This window comes from Dromiciops gliroides, chromosome 2, assembly GCF_019393635.1.
Source record: "Dromiciops gliroides isolate mDroGli1 chromosome 2, mDroGli1.pri, whole genome shotgun sequence".
Taxonomy (NCBI): Eukaryota; Metazoa; Chordata; class Mammalia; order Microbiotheria; family Microbiotheriidae; genus Dromiciops; species Dromiciops gliroides.
The window spans coordinates 466115881-466132367 of record NC_057862.1 but is presented as its reverse complement, the minus strand read 5'-3'; the positions used below and the strand labels follow the sequence as shown (position 1 = coordinate 466132367).

The window sequence follows — 16487 nt, the reverse complement described above, 5'->3', positions numbered from 1 at the left end:
CCCCTGTGGGGTTTTCTTGGCAAAGATATTGGAGTGGTTTGTCATTTCCTTCTCCAGATCATTTTACAGATGAGGAAAGTGAGGCAAATAGGGTTAAGTGACTTGCCCAGGGTGGCACAGCTAATAAGTGTCTGAGCCTGGACTTGAACTCATGAAGAAGAGCCCAGCACTCTATCCATTGCATATGAAAAGCAGTAACATAAAATCAATCTAAGAGAGACAGACTGTGAGCTTTAAGTGCTAAACAGAGAAGTTTGGATTTTATCCTACAGGCAACAGAAACCAGTGAAGATTCTTGAACAAAAAGTGATTTGGTCAGATCTGTCCTTTAGGAATACAAGTTTGGCATCAACAAGGAGACCAATTCATAGGCCACTGCAATAGTTCAGGCCAAGAGGCAGTAAAGGGCCTGAATTAGCATGGTCATCTTTTAAGTGAAGAGAGACAGACAGATATGAGGTGTTGAGGAGGTAGAATTGACAAGACTTGACGACTGACTGACTAGATTTGGGAGATAACTAAGAGAAAGCTAAGAGAAAAGGATAAAGGTGCAAGCCTAGGTGACCAAAAATATGGACATGACCCCAGCTCTCGATGTAATTAGAGAAACCAGTTAGACAGAAATAACAGATAAATAGCTATGGAAGGCAGTATATGATTAAGCACCAGAAGACTAGGTACAGATCACATGCTATCGGAAAGCAGAGGAAGGAATGATGCCGATGGCATGGATTAAGGAGAAAAGATTTCTTAGAGACGGAAAAGACTAAAAGGAAGGAGGAAGGTATTCAAAGCAGGGAGCATGGCACAGCAAAATTGTAGAGGTGAGAATAAACACGGTGTGTTCATCGGCTCATTGTATGACAGGAAGTTCACTTTATTATATATTATATAATACATTATATATTCACTATATATTATTATACTTTATTATTTATACTATTGATTATACTATATTATAGGAGGTTCACTTGGGGAATAATGACAGTACAAACCCAGGAATGAGGAGCACTGCAAAAAGAGGGTCTGGTGATGTTAATGTCTATTCAGCAATGCACTTAGAAGGTTTCACCAGGCAGAATGAATCTGAATTTTCACAGGTTTATCTTTGTAGTATAATAATAGGAAGGGGCAAAGTGACAAATCCCTGGTAAAGTAATGAAATCAATAGAAACAAAAAAGCAGAGAAAATACACTTGAGCATTTAGCCCAAAGAAGGTGCCTGGAACACAAAAGTCTGGAGGAAAGAGATAGAAAAGCCCTGCTTTGACACCTTTCTTCTCTGTTTTGGTTATTTACCTGTTATATATGTCTGTTATTAGTCAGAATTTATCAAGCATTTACAGTAGGCTTATGAGAAAATTCCACCATGCTTTTTTCTCCTTCTTTGGGAACATCTAACTCCATGAATTAGCACAGGTGAGTATCAGGCACATATACACTGGGTATGTAGGGACTGTATTTCACCAATTATATGTGTGTGTGTGTGTGTGTGTGTGTGTGTGTTGTGGAGCAGTGAGGGTTAAGTGACTTGCCCAGGGTCACAGGTCACACAGCTAGTAAGTGTCAAGTGTCTGAGGTCAGATTTGAACTCACGTCCTTCTGAATCCAGGGCTGGTGCTTTATCCACTGCACCACCTAGCTGCCCTCATCAATGATATTTTTTTAAAAAGAGTTTCTAAGAGTGCCCTTCAAAGGAAAGGCCCATCCCAGAGTTCCCAGGTATTCTAGATTTAATGCTTCACAATAATGAAGGTTTGGCGATAGTTCCCATCACATATACAAAGAGCTTTGTAAACCACAAAGTATATGTGTATGTATATATAGGTAAAAATATGTATGCACATATGTTTATGATTTATTTTTATTATTATTATTACTTACTTCTCCTGTAGCAAGTAATCTAAACTATTGACATATCCATCTGCGGTCCTGTAGTCAAGCTGGAGAAAAAGGTACCAAGAAAAGGGGGGGGGAGGGGCAGGAGAGAGAGAGAGAGAGAGAGTAATGTAAGATGTCATTCCAAGTGAATGGCCCTCCAATGAAAAGGTACCTTTTCCAGAGCTAGCAGACCCTGAAGAGAATGATGAAAGCTCCAATGAGCAGCTTTCCTGAAACACACAACCAGTTTTTCTAATACTATTAGCTTGGGGGGGGGGGTTGTGTTTGCATTTTTTACTCATTAAGACTAATTTGGAGGACATAAACTTTCAGATTTGTTTCATATTCAATTGATCAGCGTTGGTCTGGATTCTTGGGACCTAACTTGGTGCCAAGGCATATTCCCCATATTCTATGCCCTACAATAAGGTTTCCTGTTACAAATACTTTTATTGCTTCATTTCCCTGTTTCCCTAAAATTGTTCCTCCAATTCACAGACTCTAATCTTGGGGTCCAAATTCAGAAACTGAGACCTTTTAGAACCAAACTTTCAAAGAATCAAAGTCCAAAGAGACTCCAAGGGGGTCTGTAAGACCCATTCAGGGCACTGTATACTTAGTATGTGGCTATAAAAGACTCCAAACTGAAAATGAATTTGTGTTTCTACATGTGAGGGCCTTGAAACATAGCCAAAACAAGGAATTATAGGATAAAGTCAAGAAAGGAATTTTAAATGCCTTGCCATGAGATCTTGGGAATAATAAAACTGACCCATGCAGATAACCCTGGAGGCTGAAGAGAGGGAAGGGTCCCTTATGCTTACTGAGTGATGGGGCTCAAGTGCTGGTGTTGCCATCTGCTGACCAGGACCTGTCATGTTTTGGAACAGTTCCTCCAATGTCACCAAGGCTTCCTCGGAGTCTGAGTCCAGATGCAGGGCCTTCTCAGTCATATCATCTGGGGATACTGAAAGGTGGCTTCCAAAATGGATTTGGAATGGGGTATCCTGAGAGGATAATAGAGCCTCATGATCCTCAGGCTCTTCAATTTTTATTTTTGGATATAGACTCAACTCTGTGGATTCTACCACCTCAGCAATTTCTCTGTCCTGCTCCAAAGTTGCCTCTAACTCTTCCATAGCAAGGGCTACACCATCCTCAGTGTTATTTTCTAAGGCTTGTGGGAGAGTTGGAGGTGATGAGGGACTAGGGCTGGGGGGCTTGGAGTACAGGAATTCCACTGGTGGAGGGCTCCAGTCTTTAGGAAATAACTCAGGAGGTCCTTTATTAGACAAGGGAAGGATGCTGGTATTCCTTGAGGGACTGGGCCATCTGGGTTGTGAGGCCTGCTGGGAGTGTTCATCTAAGGCACCAGGAGTGTCCATCTTCAGTTTCTTGTGGTGATCATGAGTCCCATCAGAAATTGGATTGTCCTGGTCCCAGGAGTGCTGGAAAAGGCACTGTGGCAGTAAGCCATCATAGAACCCTTGTTGTTGGTCAGACAATTGACCAGATGGAGCTCTTGAATTTGACTGGTAAGCTTTAACAATATAAGAATAGTAAAAGTTTATAAGGAACCTAGGGCACAGTAAATACTATCTCCAAAACATTTTTGTTATTCTATAGTAAATAAGAATTCAACATTTCAATTCAACAAATACTTATTAAGCTTTTGCATGTAGAAGAAATTAAAAGAGAAGAAATCACCTTATAGAATAAGCAATTAATATGGGAAGGACCGCCACAAAGAAGTCCTCTACTTCTCTAATTACTTAGTACCCCTCAGTGAATCTGTTAACACTTTACACACATGAGAACCGAATACTTCAACTTTGGGTCTTGGATGTCTTTATATCTACAATAGACATTGTTGCCTTAGTTCCAAATTCATTCTAAAATAGTATTCATTCCCTTATTGCCTATAACCTATCAAGGATTCTATCTAATCCCATAAAGCAAATTTAAAAAATAGAGAACTGAGATATTACCTTCATGGTGAACAGTAGCCATCCTGTTCTTCCTACATCTAGGTGTCCTTGAACCTCTGGTGGTTTTATCCTGAAATAAATTTACTGTTAAGTGAAATTCAGGAAAGTAGAATACCATCATGGGCTCTTATACTTCTGTGAAGAGGAATTTGTTTCCCTTGTCCCCATCACGGAACTTTTTCTCTAGTGTTTCAATTCAAGTTAATTAATTATCCCACCACTGCAAAGACGGGTCATGTTAATAGGGAGAATCAATTTTTGTGCCTCCAGGAAAAAAAAAGGCACCAGAAGTAAAAGTACCCCATGTCATCCAACAAGACAATGATAGAACAAGGAATAAACACAGGAATCTTCTTAAATCTCAACAGATATATACATACATACATGCACACACAGACAGAGACACACTCTTGCTACTTCACAGGAAAGTGTTCCTTAGAGAGCAAGGTAACAGAGAAATGTTTATTCCCTTCACTCACCTTTGCTCATTCACCATCTTGGAATTGTTTCTGGGTAGTAGCAAGGATACAGAAACAAGAGAATGGCTTACCAACCTTCATCCTCTTTAATTCAAGTAGTTGCTGGTATTCCATCAGGCTTGATTGAAATCTATTACTAACGAGTCCTGAAACAGACTTCTGGTGAGAAGAGAGTAAGATTTGATATCAATGCCTCTTTTCTTCCATCTCTGAAGAATGGGCCAGTTGTTTGCTTGATCACCTCTTATTTGGATGATAACTGAGTTCATGATGAGTAGAACCTAATCTTTTTGCTACTTGGAGGTTACTGGTAGCCTGCAGCTTCTGTCTTGAGGTGGACTGGGTGACTTCCAAAGGCCCTCCTGACCTCTCTGATGGATCAGCCATCTTGTTCAGGGATTTGGGCATAGGGTTCACCCTCAATGAGGAACCTAAACTGCCTGCTTGTTTTGAGGAAGAAGAAGTCAACTCTAGCTCCCTGGTTGGAGACCAGAAACTCTCATCCAAGCAGAGACAGAGCTTCAGAATTCGTTTAGTGGTAAGAACCAAATAAACCACCTTCTGCTCAAAGGCCAATGCCTTTCTTTTATGGGCTCTCTAACTAGAGGATGAAGAACATCATCTTCTTTGCCACCTGCAAGGATGGAGAAGAACACATTTGCCCAATCCTTTTCAACTAAGAGATTCAGTCTTTTTCATACTGTGCTGGAAGAGTAAGATATTCTTCATTGAATACAGGTGCAAACCACTATAAAAAAGAAGAAAGGATGTCTTGCCTAAATAAATTAAGTTTATGGCAGACTTGTGCATGGCATCCAGAAATCCTGATTCCTCATCACAGAAATTCAAAGACAGAAGGGAGCTCAGAGACCATCTGGCCTCACCTATATCTAACCAATAATTCACTCTGTAACATCTAAGACCCCCACAGAAAAGAGGAACTGCTGTAAATAAACAAACAAACTTCTACCCATTGCTCCTAGTCTTACCGTTTAGGGTCAAGCAGAACAAGTGTTACCACTGGAAGGAGACTCTACTTAGAGATCTAGTTAAAGCCAGAGGTATGGTCACTGTTCACTTCAAGGAGAATGATTCCCTCCTAAAGATGCCAAAATAAATCATTCAAATACAGTGATCATCAAGCTCCAGAGTACTTATAATATTTATTTGGGTTTTGAGGTGGTCTAATACTCCTGCAAATCAAAAGAGCAGGGCACTGAGACTTAGTACAGAAGAAACAAAGTCAGATACCCCAAAGCTCAGCCACATGGACAACCATCTAGCCTTTTTGGGCTGGAGTTTTTTGGTTTTTTTTAATAATAGGGTCAACCCTGCTGGGAAACCTGGCCATATGCTTGTGTTCAGAGATAATTCAATGTGATGAGAACTGTGGAGAAATTTCCACACCAGGTTGATCAGGACACTGGTGGGCTTTGCACTTGTGAGAATTAGGACAGCTGGGCAGCTGCCATTCTTTGATGCAGATTGTTAGATTTTTTTTTTTTTTTTTGGCTCCACACATTGCAAGAAAATAGCTGCTGTTCTCACTAAGAGACCTTTGAGGTTGGAGTCACTTAGTATCAACAGGCCCAACTAGACCTTACCACAAATCTAATCACTTTTTCACATGACCTTCAAATATTTGAACACAGTGATCATGCTTCTGGTCTTCCCTCTAAAGCCTTCAGGCTTCTCTTCTCCAGGTGAAACACCTCTAGTTTCTTCAGCCAGTCTTCTTGTGGTGTGATTTTAAGGCTTGTTCATCTTATTGTGGACGTTCTCCAGCTTATCAATATCCTTCCTAAAATGTGGAGGTCAGAACTGAGCTAAATACTCCCCATGTGCAGACTGATCAGGGCAGAGTACTGTGGGACCATCACTTTCTTTGGTCTGGACATTATGCCTCTCAATGCAGGCTAAGACTATTTTGTATGCTAAACCGCCGTACCTTTTCCAAATTAACTGTTAGCCATGCTTTCCTCAATTTGAATGTGTAAAAATTATTTTTTTAACTCAAGTGTAGGATTTTAAATTTATCCCTGTAGTAAGTTTCATTTTAGATTCAGAATAATGTTCTAGTCTGTTGATGATAATTTTTGGAGGTTGTGAATCTCCTCCATTCTATTGGTCTTAACTTTGTGTCATCTATAAATCTGATAAGCATGCAGCTGTGCCTGGATCCAAGTCAATGATAAAAATGTGAGATTGGCAGAGAGCCAAGAACAGACCTCTGAAGCACTCTAAAGCACTCCTTCCAAAATGAACCGATATAGACCTCCCCCTAGATGATGCCACTTTGGGAGCACTGAAAACTCGAGGGTTCCCAGATGGAACTTGAAAGCCACATAAAGACATAAGAGGGGCAGCTAGGTGGCGCAGTGGATAAAGCACCGGCCCTGGATTCAGGAGGACCTGAGTTCAAATCCGGCCTCAGACACTTAACACTTACTAGCTATGTGACCCTGGGCAAGTCACTTAACCCCAATTGCCTCACAAAAAAAAAAAGAAAAGAAAAGAAAGACATAAGAGGACAGAAGCTCAGGCCAGACATTTCTTGCCACTCCCTCATACCCCACACTCCCACCAAAGTGGAATCCAACATTAAGTCCAAAATCAGGAAGTAGGCTAGAAGAATGAACAAACAAACAGGAGAAAAGGGAAATAACAGAAGAAAGGCACTAGCATTAAGAGGGTTAAGAAAACATTCCTGTAAAAGGTGGGATTTTAGTGGGGATTTATATCCAAAGAAGCTAGTAAGTGGAGTTGAGGAGAGAGAATGTTCCAGGAATGGGGGACAGCCAGAGATAGAGATAGAGGAATATTTTCAGACCCAGTTTTGCAATGACAGTTCCAAAGAATTCATGATAAAAAATGCTGTCTACCTCCAGAGAAAGAACTGAAGAACTGTATATATCTTGTTGGTAGATATTTATCTGTATGTTGTTAGGGCAGGGACTAAATTTTACCTCTTTGTATCCCTAGCACTTAGCACAATACTTAGCACATAGTAGGTGCTGAATAAGCATTTATTGACTGGTTTATTGATTATCAATAAAAGAGAGAATGTGCAGATCAACAAATTGGGTATGCAACTAAAAAAAACTAGAAAATGAACAAATTAACAAAACCACCAGTTAAACACCAAAATATAAGTACTGAAAAATCAAAGGAGAGATTAACAAAATTGAAAGTTAAAAACCCATTGAATTAATAAATATGGGATCTAGTTTTATTGGGGGGGAGAGGAAAATACATAAGCCATTAGTTCATTCAATTAAGAAGAGCACAACCCATAAAGAAGAAATAAAAGTAATTATCAGGACATATTTTGCCCAACTATGTAGCAATAAAATTGACAATCTAAATGAAATGGATGAATATTTACAAAGTATAAATGGACCAGTTTAACAGAACAGGAACTAGCATATTTAAATAACCCTATTTTAGAAAAAGGAATTAAACAAGCCATAAATAAATTCCCAAAGGGAGAAGGAGGAAACCAAGCTAGATGTATTTACAAGTGACTTCTACCAAACATTTAAAGAACAACTAATTCCCTCTCAGGTTAAAAAGGTGAAGCAAGGTAGCTATTTGCTAAGTGTGTTGTGGTAGAGTTTTTTGAAGGGTATGAATTAATCTCTTAGGTCCCAACTCTGAGATTCTGTGATTTTAAAAAAAGGATTCAGGGCAGCTAGGTGGTGTAGTGGATAGAGCACCGGTCCTGGATTCAGGAGGACCTGAGTTCAAATCTGGCCTCAGCCACTTAACAATTATTAGCTGTGTGACCCTAGGCAGGTCACTTAACCCCAATTGTCTCACAAAAAAAAAAAAGAGTGATAAAAAAAGGATTCAAAAAGGTTGAGGGCTGGTGAGGGAAGATATGGTCTTGCTGAGAAGAGAGTGTCAAAGTTAATAAAAGAACTCTATACACCTTTGTAAATTTGAACTCAGCTCTGTGCTCTTTCTCACTTAATACCTTTCCCCTTAAACATCAAGTAAGGTTTTGTTTTAAATCGAACTAGGTGCCTTCTCAATGAGGAGGGAGGGAGAGAAATTGGAATTAATTTTTTTTTTTTGGTGAGGCAATTGGTGTTAAATGACTTGCCCAGGGTCACACAGCTAGTAAGTGTCAAGTGTCTGAGGTCAGATTTGAACTCAGGTCCTCCTGAATCCAAGGCCAGTGGTCTATATACTGCGCTACCTAGCTGCCCCGGAATTCAGTTGTTGTTTTTTTTAAGCATATATCCTTTCTGTTTGTTTTTTTTTTTGTTTATTTTTTTGTGAGGCAATTGGGGTTAAGTGACTTGCCCAGGGTCACACAGCTAGTAAGTGTCAAGTGTCTGAGGCTGGATTTGAACTCAGGTCCTCCTGAATTCAGGGCTGGTGCTCTATCCACTGAGCCACCTAGCTGCCCCAGGAATTCAAATTTTTAAAAAACAAATGTTTAAAAAATTTTTTACACATAATTGGAAAAAAAAAATTGGGGGAAAAAAAATTCAACCAGGTTCACTTGCTTAGCATTAGTTTCAGTGGGTTTCAAGGGAACAAGGCTTCCTGGGTCTGGAGAGTTAAGGAAAACAAAGTACTCCAGATGATCAGGACCTTCTCACCCAGAAGATCTGGGGTTCTGTCCCATTGGGAAATAAACATTCACAGAGAAGAAGCTAGGGTTCAGCTGCAAGCACTATTTACCTGAACTATTTCTTTGTGTTCTCTCTTTCTGTCTGTCTGTCTGTCTCTCTCTGTGTCTCTGTGTCTGTGTCTGTCTGTGTCTGTCTGTCTGTCTGTCTGTCTGTCTCTCTCTCTCTCTCTCTCTCTCTATATATATATATATATATATATTTGAGACACATACTGCTCTCTTTTCCATGACCAGAAACATAATTTTTTATGGAAATAGCATAAAATGGAAAGAGACCACATAGATCATTCCCTCTCTAAACAGGTGGTGTTAAGCTGTTGGGAGTTAGAGATGAATATTTTGCCAAGTATTTGTTGGTTAAAAGATGGTAAAGAAGAAAGATTCAAGAAAAAAAGAAAATAGGTAGAAGATTTAATATTTCCAGTGAAGCTTTCTATCTCTCATTACAGGGACCCCAAGGGCCTAGAGCACTATTAGTAAGGCCTTTCACAGAACTTAGAGAGGAAAAATTTGTGGTGTCACTATGTTTTCAACATTCCATTTAAAATGCTAGTATTGGCCTTATACCGTAGAGTGCAATAAATTCAAAGTGTATACACAACCTAAATATAAAAGATTATACAGTTAACAAATTAGAAGAAAGACAGCCCCTATTATTTATATGTGTTTGTGTATTTATATAAAATAGTTACGGGTAGGTGACATATTCTTAGCCCAAAGAGCAAAGCATTACAAAAGATAAAACAGATAATTTTGATTACATTAAATTGACAAGTTTTTGCACAAAAAAATTAATGAATACAAGATAAGAAGGGGAGAAGTCAAATGGTAAAAAGAAGAGGAAGGAAGAAAGGAAGGAAGGAAGGAAGGAAGATTTGTGTCAAATTTATTCCAAAGAGTTTGGTATGCAAGATACAAAGAAAACTAATAAAAATTTATAAGGCTAAAAATCATTCCTCAAATAGAGAAGTGGTCAAACAATACAAACTTTTCTCAAAAGAATTGTAAACTATTAATTACTATATGAAAGAAGGCTCCAAATAACAAAAAATGCAATTCAAAATAACCCTGAGGTTTTACCTTACACTTAGCAAATTTACAAAGATGACAAAAGATGATAGGCAGTGCTATGGGTGGTTGTGGAAAAATAGGCACACTAATACCTTGTTAGTGTAGCTGTAAATTAGTATAACCATTTTGAAAAGCAATGTGATATTATGTAAATAAAGTCACTAAAATGAAAAAGAAAAGCCCTATATACACAGAAGTATTTATAGTGGCACTTTTTATGGTAGCAAAGAAATCAAAACAAAGAAGATTCCCATCAATTGAGAAATTGCTAACCAAATTACAAGAATGTAACAGAATTTTTTTTTTAATTGGATCTCCCTATCTCACCCAGGCTGAAAATTTAGGGGCTACTCACAGGCCTAATCCCACTACTGATGGGCATATGAGAACTTGCTCCATTTCCAAACTAGATCAGTTTACCATTCCCTAGACAACTTGGCACCTCTGCCCACATTGTTCCTTTCCCAAACTCACCATATTGATGAAGGACTTAGTGCAGATATCCAACTGGGCTTAGCCCATTGCACCTCAGAACTTCCAAACCCAAGAGATCTGTCAGCCTCAGATGCATGGATAGCAAGGCAGATGTGGACCACCAATATAAACGTGCTGTAAGAAATGATGAATATGATGAATACCTAGAAGCATGGAAATACTTATGTGAACTAATGCAAAGTGAATCAAACAAAACCAGAAAAACAATAAACACAATGACTCCAGCAATATTAATAAAAAGAACCACCACCACAAAATAATCAAAGAAGAATGTTGCAAAATTACAAAAAATAAGCATGTCCCCAAGGACATGAGAAGACACCTCCCTACACTATTTGAAAAGGTGTAAGATATGTATAAAATGTAAGGGTTTTTTTGATGCACTGATTGGTTTTTCTGGGGTTTTTTTCTTTCCTCTTCTATAAATATATATATATATATATATATATATATTTGTTGTATGATATGGTTCTTTGGGAGGAGAGAAAAGGAGGGATACAAAAGAAAATGTAGGCTGTGTAAAAACAAAAAATATCAATGGGGGGGGCAGGGCAATGAGGGTTAAGTGACTTGCCCAGGGTCACATAGCTAAATATTTTTTAAAATTTTTTTAATGTTGCTTTCAGGTTTCACCTTCCTGAATCAATTAATGAACACTTATTAAATGTCTATCATGTGTCAGGCACTATACTTGAGGATATAAAGACAAAAATGAAACAGTCTTTGCCCTCAAGGAATTTACATTCTATAGGGAAAGACAACATGAACACATATAAGCATATACAATGCAAGATTATGGAGGAGGTGAGGCACTACCAGCAAGCTAAGATCAGGAACAGTTTCAAGTAAGAAGTGGCATTTAAACTGAGTTGGGGGAGGGGAAAGGGATACCACGAGGCAGAGGTAAGAACAGCGGACTTTCCAGGCATGGGCAACAACATGTACAAAGGAATGAGGATAGAAGATGAAATGTCAAGTTGGGGGCGGGGAAAGCAAGAAAGATAGTTTGTATGGAACAAGCAGTGTATGAAGAATAATCAGTCTGGAGAGGGAGGTTGGAACCAGATTGTGAAGGACTTTAAGTATCAGAGAGGAGTTTGTATTTGATACTAAATGTAACGGGGTCCTGCTAGGGGGTTTACTGAGGAGAGAAGTAACGTCGTCAAACCTGTGCTTTGGGAATCATTGGAACATCTATGTGGAGGACATGGGGTGGGGGGTGGGGACTAGAGCCAGAAAAACAATTTAGCTATTTCAATAACCTGGGGGGGCAACTAGGTGGCGCCGTGGATAGAGCACGGGCCCTGGAGTCAGGAGTACCTGAGTTCAAATCCGACCTCAGATACTTAACACTTACTAGCTATGTGACCCTGGACAAGTTACTTAACCCCAATTGCCTCAATTAAGAAAACAAAAACAAAAACAAACAAAAAAATAATTTAGGGAAGAGGTGATGTGGCATGAAATGAAGGTGCTAGCCATGGGAGTGAAAACAAGGGCATAACTGTAAGAGATGTTGTGGAGATAGAATCGACAAGAACTTGGCACAATTGGGTATATGGTATGAAGGAGAGTAAGAAGTAGAATAATATTTCTATGATGTGAGTCTTTATGGCAGGGAGAACAAGATATTCTCTCTTTCGATAAGAAAATCTGTTGATCTATGATCTCTCAACTCCTCTCCTCCTCCTCCACTCAATCTCCACTTTATCTTTAGCAAGAACTAGAGTTTTCAAACCTTCCCAATTCTCCCAGTCCATTAGTTTGGTCAGGCTAGACTTGACTCCCTGGTCAGTCATTTTAATACTCCCACATCCCCACCTCCCTATGTCAACCCCATTCTCACTAAGCCCTTTCTCTGTGTGACCACCCCACCATAGCCTAGTTTTTACTCTAAGCTCACCTTCAGGGAATATACACACATATGTATGCACACATATATGTGTATGTATGTGTATATATACATTCACATATATAACTATAACTATATAAATCTATCAAGCTATAGCTATAGCAGATAGATATAGACAATAGAGATATGGATTTGGATATAGATATAGATACACACTATCCCTTTCTTTATGTGACCACCCCACCCTAACCTAGTTTCTTCTCTGAGTTCACCCTCAGAGAATACACACACATGTGTGTACATACATATTTTATATATACATAGTTATAGATACACATGTATGCACATATGTATTTATACCTATATATATTTGAGAAAACTGTCATTATGATTATTATTCATTGAATATTCATTGAAACAGATTGAAAAAGTTTACAGGGGCAGCTAGATGGCGCAGTGGATAGAGCACCGGCTCTGGAGTCAGGAGTCAGACACTTAACACTTACTAGCTGTGTGACCCTGGGCAAGTCACTTAACCCCAATTGCCTCACTAAAAAAAAAAACAACAACAAAAAAAAAAGTTTACAGAAAAGGAAAATGACAATTTTGGGGGGAGTTGTTGGAAAATAGATACATTGATGCAGTGCTAGTGGATCTGTGAATTGGTCCAGCCATTCTGGAAAGCAATTTGAAATGATGTCCACAAATATGCTAAACTATGAATGCCCACTAATCCACATACCACCACTAGATTGATATCCCCAAAGAGATCAAAGGTCCTATATGTGCTAAAATATGTGAAGCTGCTTTTTTTTTTTTTGAGGTAACAAAGAACTAGAAACTAAGAGGGTATCCAACAATGGGGAAATGACTAAACAAATTATGGCGTATAAATGATGGTACAAATGGTATGTAAATGAAATGGAAAGCTATTGTGCCATAATAAATGACGAAAGGGTTTATTTCAGAGAACCTGGGAAGACATACATGAACTGATACAGAGTAAGACAAACAGAACCAGAAAAACTGGTAATACTCTAATAACATTGTAAAACCTAACAATTTTGAAAGACCTAAGAACTCCAATCAATGCAATGATCAACCGTGATTCAGAGGAAAAATGATGACAAATGACTGACAAAGAGCTGATAGACTATATATACAGAACAGGACACACATTTTTGATCAAGACCAGCATAGGAACTTGTTTTGCTTGACTGTTATCATAAAGGTTTCTTTTCTTTTGGGGAGAAGAGAGTAGAAGAGAAAGAAAATAAATGCCTATAAATTGAAAAATTAAATAAAAAAGAAATGTTATGTGTGCTATATAATGTATATACGTATGCATATGTTTGTGTGTCTGTGTATGTCTAACGGTGCCTAGAAAAGTAAGCACTTAGTAAATGCTTGTTGACTGCCCCTGCTTTGAGCTAGGCACAATGGGAGACAAAACAATGTAAACACTTTTTCAGAGTTAGGAACTTACAAGACATACACATTGGCGAGCCTAGATTTGAATCATGGCTCTGCCACTTTACTACATGTGCTACCTGGAGCAAGTCATTTTATCTCTGGGGCCTAAAAGTTTTTACCTCATCTGTAAAATGAATGTGTTGGCCTAGATTGGTCCTTTCCAGTGTTGTGGGAGAAATATCTCCTCTTTGAGTTCATGTGGTAGCTTACTGCTGCTGAATAAATCTGTCACAATGTGGAAATTATAGAGGTAAAAGACCTATGTTTTATTATGCTTAAGCACAGGTTCGAGATTCAGAAAAATAACTCCAAACCAAGATTGGAGTTTATAGAGAAAAAAATTATATTAGCAAGACTGAGAAATGTTTTTAAATTTTTATTTCCAGTTCCAAACTCCCTCCCTCCATCCAGGTTCTCCCTGACCCATGGAGAAGGCAAGAAATATAATTCCCACTATACATGTGAAGTCATGTAAAACATGCCTTAGCCATGTTGCAAAAAACAAAAACAAGAAAAGGAAAGAAAGCAAAACAAAATATACTTTATTTATCTTTAGTATTTTATTTTTCCCCAATTGCATGAAAAACCAATTTTCAACATTCATTTTTAAAACTTTGAGTTCTAAACTCTCTCCCTTCTTTCCTCCCTGTTCCTATCACTGAGAAGGAAAAGCAATCTGATATGGGTTATACAATGAAATATATTTTAATCTGCACTCAGAGTTCATCAGTTCTTTCTTTCTTTCTTTCTTTTTTTTTTTCAGGGCAATGAGGGTTAAGTGACTTGCCCAGAATCACACAGCTAGTAAGTGTCCAGTGTCTGAGGCCAGATTTGAACTCAGGTCCTCCTGAATCAAAGGCCGGTGCTTTATCCACTGTACCACCTAGCTGCCCCCTCATCAGTTCTTTCTTTGGAGGTGGATAGCATTTTTCATCATGAGTCCGTTGGTATTGCTGTGGATCATGAAAAATATTTTTTTCATTTAACAACAATCTTTATGAACTCTTAGGTCATAAAGGTCACACAGGCCTAGTTAAACAGATCCATTATCTCATGCTTCCTTCAATTAAAGTGGAATAAACTAAGTTAGAACAAATTGGTAATCAGACTAAGTTATAGATTTAAACACTAAGTTTGCAAAATCCTACATTTACAAAATTACAAGGCTACATTTTTAAAAAGTTACAGTGGGTTAAATGAGAGGGGAAGATTTACATGTCACAAAGATAACCCAAAGCTCTTCTATAAATAAAATCTTTTCTGAAGGGGCTTTAAAGGTGCAGTATTCCCAATAATAAATGTTGGAGAAGCTGTGGAAAAATTGGAACACTAATGCATTGTTGGTGGAGCTGTGAACTGATCCAACCATTCTGGAGAGCAATTTGGAATTATGCCCAAAGGGCGATAAAGCTGTGCATACCCTTTGACCCAGCAATAACACTTTTGGGTCTTTTGCCCAAAGAAATCATGGAAAGGGGAAAGGGACCCACATGTACAAAAATATTTATAGCTGCTCTTTATGTGGTGGCAAGGAATTGGAAGTTGAGGGGATGCCCATCAATTGGGGAATGGCTGGACAAGTTGTGGTATATGAATACAATGGAATACTATTGTGCTGTAAGAAATGATGAGCAGGAGGAGTTCAGAGAAACCTGGAGGGTCTTGCGTGGGCTGATGATGAGTGAGATGAGCAGAACCAGAAGAACATTATACACAGTATCATCAACATTGAGTGGAACAGAAGAGTTCCAGGGAACTCATGATAGAAGATCTCCAAATCCAGGAAAAAAAAAAAAAGAACTGTGGAGTAGATGCTGAATGAACCGTACTATTTCTTTTTTTTAAATTAATAAAGTATTTTTTTTCCTGTTACATGTAAAGATAGTTCTCAACTTTTGTTTATACAAGCTTTTCAATTTCAGATTTTTCTCCCTCTCTCCCCTCCCTCCCCCCTCCCCTAGACAGCTGGTAATCCATACTATTTCTTTTGTTTTTGGTGCTGATGTTTTTCTATTTTGAGGTTTTTCGTCATTGCTCTGATTTTTCTCTTATAACATGACTAATGCAGAAATATGTTTAATGTTATTATGTATATGTATATGTATATATATGTGTGTGTATATATATATATATAAAACCTATATCAGATTACCTGCTGTCTAGGGGAGAGGGGAGGGAGGGGAGGGAGGGAGAAAAATCTGAAATTAGAAAACTTGTATAAACAAAAGTTGAGAACTATCTTTACATGTAATGGGGAAAAAGAAATACTTTATTAATTTAAAAAAAAAAGATGCAGTATTCCCTTCTTCCTGTCATTTGGTTTCTTATCTTAGGAATGTCAAAAGTCTTCCCATAATACTATCATTCCCTGAGTCAGTTTTGTTTTGTGTTTTTGGTTTTTTTAGCCAGGTAAGATTAATATTAAGAGAAAACAGGCTTCAGTTAACCAAAATATTCCAGGAAGAATGGCATAATAAAATGAAATAAAAAGAAAATGAAAGATTCCCGTCACAGTTTCCCTAATTTTGATGATAGAGGGGTCTGCAACACTTCTCCCTTATAAACTGGTGTGTCCACAGTAGAATTTGGGCATACACACCTGCCTC

The 16487-nt window shown here is 38.3% G+C and overlaps 1 protein-coding gene across 1 annotated transcript in view; it reads right to left on the bottom strand.

Moving 5' to 3' along the window:
• FAM178B (family with sequence similarity 178 member B) overlaps positions 1–4462 on the bottom strand; it is a 119576-nt gene extending 115114 nt beyond the window's left edge. The window contains 5 exon segments of the mRNA XM_043984969.1: positions 1885–1943; positions 2654–2689; positions 2691–3421; positions 3870–3939; positions 4349–4462. Of these exon segments, the coding sequence (XP_043840904.1) occupies positions 1885–1943; positions 2654–2689; positions 2691–3421; positions 3870–3939; positions 4349–4462 (1010 nt within the window).
• Positions 4463–16487: the final 12025 nt, after the last annotated feature.